General features: G+C 60.2%; 1 protein-coding gene across 1 annotated transcript; it reads right to left on the bottom strand.

Annotated features, from left to right (window-relative positions):
- Positions 1–767: 767 nt before the first annotated feature.
- Positions 768–3,938, bottom strand: RBM15B (RNA binding motif protein 15B). Its single transcript, XM_043443233.1, has one exon. It carries the CDS (start codon positions 3,799–3,801, stop codon positions 1,117–1,119), a length of 2,685 nt encoding a protein of 894 aa, XP_043299168.1. The 5' UTR covers positions 3,802–3,938; the 3' UTR covers positions 768–1,116.
- Positions 3,939–6,006: the final 2,068 nt, after the last annotated feature.

The raw sequence follows: 6,006 nt of genomic DNA, 5'->3' as shown, positions 1-6,006 counted from the left end.
CTCACTTTCCACCTGAGAAAGTTACGTCAGTTTACAAGAGCATCTTCCTAACCCTTTGTCCGCCATCAAAAACTCTTCAGGCCAGGGATCCCGTGTCCCTCACTCTGCTCCACTGACCGGGCAGAGGCCCACACCAGCCCTGAACCATCACAGGAAAAGCCACAATTCACAAGCACTGAGAAAAGTTCAAGGATTAACCAAGGAAAGTGGGCTTTCCCGCTCCACTCCAACGTTTGACCACCAGTGCCCCTGGGAGTCCGAAGGAGCACCGTCTCCACCTGGGTATCCCCGGGCTGCTGCATTAAGGGGAGAAGGGAGGCTAACGAGAGAAGGAAGCTGGACGCAGACACCAAGACCCCAATATTGCGCTGCTCCTCCCATGACTACCACACCACATGACTGCTAAGGTCCACCTGCTTTAAAAAGGCCTGAAAACTAGGTGCTTTGTTCAATCTGACGGACACACACATTGTTCATGGCAGGAAAACAAAAACTACCACGGCGGCTGGCTAGACTTAGGCTTAACCCCTTCCTGTGCAATGGGCCCTGTGGAGGCTGGCATGGCATGGTCTGATATGAAACCCACTTGCTCTCAGCCCAAAGTAGAAACGCCCGTGAATGGAGCTGGGGGCTGACCGGCACAATGCAGCAGGGCGGGGGGACACGCGGGCAGTGGAAAGATGACGGAAGGCATATGTGCAGGCAGCGGGGGACAGTCTTCCATCCTTTGAGAAAATCATGTGATTAAACCAGGACTCTGAACAGGATTAAAAATCCATCCTCTGACAAAGGCTTTACTGACAATTTTCCATACAGTTAGTCAAAAAATAAAAAAATACAGAACACAGCAGACAGTATTTCATACACTAGAAGTCAACATGACAGGAGTCCCTTCTCATCACGGTAAAAAAAAACCAAACAAACAAAAAACCCAAACCTAAGAACTTAGTTTTTGATGGGGAGATAGGACTTTGGTCCCCTACCAAATGAAACAGAGTAACCCAGCAGAGAATTCAAATCAAGGGTGTAAGATGGGCCAGGGGGTGCAGGGCGGCGGTGGTCAGATTTTAAAATAACTGCTTTAGTGACGAACAGGCTGCAAAGGCCAGGTCTGGGCTAGGCTGTGTCTCTCACTATAACTATCACCATGTGCTCTTCCTCTAGCTTGCCCAATGTCCTCAGTGCTGACTGGAGGTACTGCTGTGAGAAGTCACAGGGTGGGAAGGCGTAGAGCATGCCCGTGCTGTCTCTGCCCTTGGATCCACCCACTGGCAGGCTGATCACCCCTGCAGCCTGCTTCTGTTTCAAGTAGGAGACCAGGTTCCTGAGAAGCCGCCTCTGTAGGCCAGGCTCCACCGTGGGCATCCCCTCGGAGCCAGGCCCACTGGGGGTCGCCTGGGTGGCCAGGAGCACTGCGTAGCCATTGGGGCTCCCCTGCTTGATGCGTCGCGTGACCTCATCGAGCTTGGGCTGGTCCAGGCGAAGGCGCTGGGCAATCTTCAGCTGGGTCAACTTACTCCCGGAAGTATGGTCTTTGAGGAGACTGCTGATCACCCCCTGGTCCCCCTCTAGGATGTGCATAGATGTCGGGAAGCAGCTGTTTTTCAACACCAGGAGCCCGTTCCAACCCAGCTGCAGCGTCTGGGCATACTCTGAGAGACTCTTGAGCTTTTTGGTCTCGTGTTTTGGCTCTTCCAGAGGCTTGGGCTCGGCCTCAGTGGTCCGGTGATTGCGCTCGCTCTCTCGGGTCTTCTTCCCGTGGGAAGAGTCGGGAGCCTCGTGGTGGTGGTGGTGGCTCCGCTCCTCCGCCCCGTGTCGGCTGTTGCTGAGGGAGTTGCTGCCGGACTCCTTGGTCCCTTCACTGGAATGGTTTTCCTTGCGGCCACGCTCCGGGGTGCGGTCGGAGCCTCGGTCCGCAGGCTGCCCACCACCCTTGGTCCTGCTCCGTTCCTCGTAAGGGGAGTGGGTGGCCCTTCCGCGATCGCTGGAGAGGCTCCGGCGCTTCCGCCTGTCCTCCCAGGCCTTGGGCAGGCCCCGGTCCCCATCTCCTCCCCAGCGCTCACCACTCCGGCTGCGCACTGAGCGGCTATAGCCCTCGAGGCTGTTTCGGCGGTCAGAGCTTTTACTGGGGCTGGTCCAGTCCCCTTCCAAAAAGGTCCGCTCTCGATCTGAGTACAGGAGGTGTGGAGGGGTCCTGTCCCGCACCCGCAGATCGGCATCCAGGTTCCGGTGCCGGGTGTACCCGTCTGGGAGCAGCTCATAGTGCACAGGAAGAGGGGAGGGCTGGTACTGCTGGGGATACCGAGTCTCCTCTGCTTTGGCAAAATCCACGCGCAGCCTGCGGTCCGGACCCCCCAAGGGAAAGCCCCTCATTTTAGCACAGGCGGCCTGGGCTGCGTCCAAGCTCTCGTACTGGATGTAGGCAAAGCTATCTCCCTTGACATGATCAATGGTCCGAATGCTCCCAAAACGGTCAAACTCCCGGGCCAGAGCCGCCAGTGAGGTGTTAGGTCCCAAGCCACCCACCCAGAGGCGCGTAGTGGGGTTGGCCTTGCCGTACCCTATCTTAATGGGATTGCGGCCTATCACCCGACCCGACATGCCCACCTTGGCCCGGTGGGCCATGTCCAGGTTCTGGAACTTCAGGAAGGCATACGCACCGCCCTGCCCACGGGCGGGTCTCTTGATGACCACCTCCTCAATGATGCCGTACTTCTCGAAAGCCCGTCGCAGCTCCACCTCTGACACGCTGTGGTCCAGGTTCCCAATGAAGAGGTTGCGCGTGGCCCGCTGGTCGTCCTCGGGCATCAGGTCCTCTTCGCACACGGCCGGGTAGCCGTAGGGTCGCCCGCGGTCGTCATACAGCCCGTAGTAGTCCAAGGCCCGCTCCCGGGACAGGCCTACAGCGGCGGCGGCGGCCGCCGCATCCAGAGCAAAGGCTGCGGCAGCGTGGCGGGCGCGGGGCTCCCGCAGCGGAGGGGCGGCAACCGGGGACAGAGAACGCTGCTTGTACTGGTAGCCGCCGTGCAGCGGGAGGTAGCCGAGCGGGTCGGCAGGCGCGGGCGGGCCCGGGGGCGGAGTGGAGGCGGCGGCGCTGCTGCTGCTGCTTCGCCGGCTGCTCCCGCCGCCGCCGCCGCCGCCTCGCAGGTACACGGGCTCCACCTTGAGCGGGCGGTCGTAGAGCAGCAGCTGGCGGGCCAGGGCGTGTTGGCGGGCCTCACGCGCGTCCTGCGGGTGCCGGAAGTTCACGTAGGCCACGCGGCCCAGCTCAGGCGTGTGCGACAGGCGCAGGCTGATCTCGCCGAAGCGCTTAAACTGGTGGAAGAGCCGATCTTCCAGGTGCTCGGCGGGCAGCGCGGGGCTCAGGCTGCTGATGAGCAGCGTCTTGTACTCGGGTGCAGCCGCTGAGGAGCCGGGACCCGTGGGCTCGGCTCCGGGCGGCGGCGGAGGTGGCGGTAGCGGAGATGCGCGGGGCGACGCGCCCGAAGCGCCTGGGTCCCCTGAGGCCTTGCCACCGCGTCCCCCGCCGCCGGCGCCCGAGCCCGAGGAGCGGCCGCTGCTCGCACGGTGATTCGCGTCCCCGGCGCCTCGGCCGTCGCGATGCCCACCACCGCTGCCCCCGCTACCGCGAGGTTTGTCGCGGGCCCGCGTTGGAACGGGGTGCTTGGCGCCGCCCGAGGCCTTGTGCGCCGCCCGCCGCCCGCCCGCCTCCGCCTCCCGTTCGCGCTCCCGCGGCCGCTTGGCCGACGATGACGAGCCGCGCCCGCTCGGGCTGGAGTCTCGCTCGCTCTGCCTCTTCATGGCGCCGGCGCGGCTGGCGGGCGGGCGGCCCGCAGGCCCCTCACAGCGGCGGCGGCGGCGGCCGAGGAGGCAGCGCCCCCGGCGCCGCCATCTTGGACAAAAGGACTCGGCGCGGCGACGGGGCGGGGCGGGAGCTGCGCTGAGTGCCTGGGAGCCGCGTTATCAGGCTGCGCCGGCCTCCCACGTGACCCCCACGGTGGGCGGGGCGAGGGCAGCGCCGGGCGTGCGTCATCGGGCCGCGCCGCCCGTACCACGTGACCCTGTGGCTAGCGGGCGAACCCGCCCGCACTGTGAGCTCTGGCGCCACCGTGCGGCTGGCGTGGCCGAGGCCCGGGGCTCCACAGAAACTGGAGCCCTGGAGAGGGACAGAAGCCTTGGTCTCCTGGCTAGAGGCGTCGCAGGCGCGGGTGTGCCAGGCCTTGAACTTTATGGGATATTCCCTCAATCCCAGGACTAGGTTTGGGTGACCACCCCCAAGCCCTGCCTTGGCATCTACTGACTGGGTCCAGCATTAACAACCTGAACCCACACCCCGTATCTCGAGTTATCCCCTGCGTTCAGGTTCACTTGTGGCAGCCCGCCCGAGAGGTCTTGAGAATCGTGGCTATGCACTCAGACGGCAAGACCTGTCGGGTCCCTGGCTGGGCACAGAAATACAAAACCTGTGGTTCCTAGGGTGGGAACAGGCTAGGCTCCTTAGAGCAACGGGGCCCACCCTCCGCGTGGGCATTCGAGTACAGAGGGCTGTAAGAGCAGGGTCACGGAACCAAGGGCGAAGAGAAGGCCGAACCCAGCAGTTACCCAGTTTGCCACGCTTACCTCTCCCTGGCCAGTGCTCTCGTATCCACCTCCATGGTGGTGACATGAAGGGGAAATCCTGTTCAGGTGCCAAGCCCCCTCAGAGAGGCTTTCATTTTCCATGGAGAGTTAACCGGAGGCTTCACAGGACCTGACCCAACTTAAGCCACAGAAACCGTGGCGTGGGTAAGAGCGCATGCGCGTCTTCCGTCCTCCCACGACCAGAAGCCTTTGCGAGGAGCGCCTGCAGCCGCTAACGCAGGTGCACTAGATTAAGAGTCTTACAAGAAACACCTGTTAACGTTCCAGGTCTCCTTGGCAACTTCCAGAAAGGAGTTAACCCTTTTAAAGATATCCTTGGGGGTCACCCTCAGGTAGCAGTTGGGCTGTCTTCCCTGTTTGGTGTAGCCTGCAGGACACAGAGGCCACCAGAACACAGCTGCTAGGTTGAAACAGCTCCATCTACTAAGATTTCTGGTTCCAGTCATGCATTTCCTCAACACCTTTCAGGGGCTCAGAAAACTTTGCTTGTCTGACCATAACAGCCCATCTCATTCCTCAAAATAGGGAACACCTGGCCTAAGAGGTGCATTCTTTCTTTTCTGACATGAAAATTGTGGGCCTGCTGCTCCCAGCCATTAGTGGACCCCACAGCCAGCTGAGGGGGCCCTTTACGTCGGCAATCTTGAATTTAGGAACTGCACAAATGATGTGACCTGAGGTGAGAGCAAGGAAGCACTGTTTCTTAGTCCTTCCCTTGTGGTGGTCTCTGAGGGCATGAGCAGCAGAGGTGTCTCCACTGAGTCACAGTTCATGCTGCTCATTGGGTTTCCCAGGCACCAACCCCCAAAAGAGCAACTAAAAAACCAGACTCCAGGGCCACCCTCTCAGGACTTCAACTGTTAAGGTTATCTTGGGTAAACAAAGGCAGAAGACAGCCTCTCACAGGCTCTTGGTTAAACCAACTCCTGCCAGTCTTGGAAAACCCCAACTAGGTACCAGAGGCTTAGGGTTGACAGTGGACCCACAAACTGAGTTGAACAAGTAGATGGCCAGATCTGGATAGTGACTGATGGAGGTAGCCAGGCCATGAGGAGCTTCAGAAATGTGACAGTACTGAACATACTCAGTTATTGACGTCATCGTTGCAGGAAACTGCATTAAACCTCAGTCTTGCTTGCAACCCAGCCCCATCTCTGGACAGTCCCTGTGGGCCAGGGGTATCAAGCCCCACCTCCTCCCTCCACTCTTGCAGAGCCCCACAGGCCCCTGTCCTGTCCTGGCATCCCAGCATTGACTGGTGGTTGAAGGACAAATGTGAATACACCTGAAGACTCTCTGTAAACCGGAAAGCATAAACCGGTGAAATCTTCATCATGGGTAAAACCCTATTTCAGTATTCACTTT

Source organism: Cervus canadensis, chromosome 22, assembly GCF_019320065.1.
Source record: "Cervus canadensis isolate Bull #8, Minnesota chromosome 22, ASM1932006v1, whole genome shotgun sequence".
NCBI lineage: Eukaryota > Metazoa > Chordata > Mammalia > Artiodactyla > Cervidae > Cervus > Cervus canadensis.
The sequence above is the reverse complement of the archived record's forward strand: the minus strand, read 5'-3'. Positions and strand labels throughout refer to the sequence as shown.

What these genes read in the sequence shown, in the direction of transcription:
- RBM15B (XM_043443233.1), bottom strand. Translation starts at nt 3,801, where the DNA reads ATGAAGAGGCAGAGCGAGCGAGACTCCAGCCCGAGCGGGCGCGGCTCG.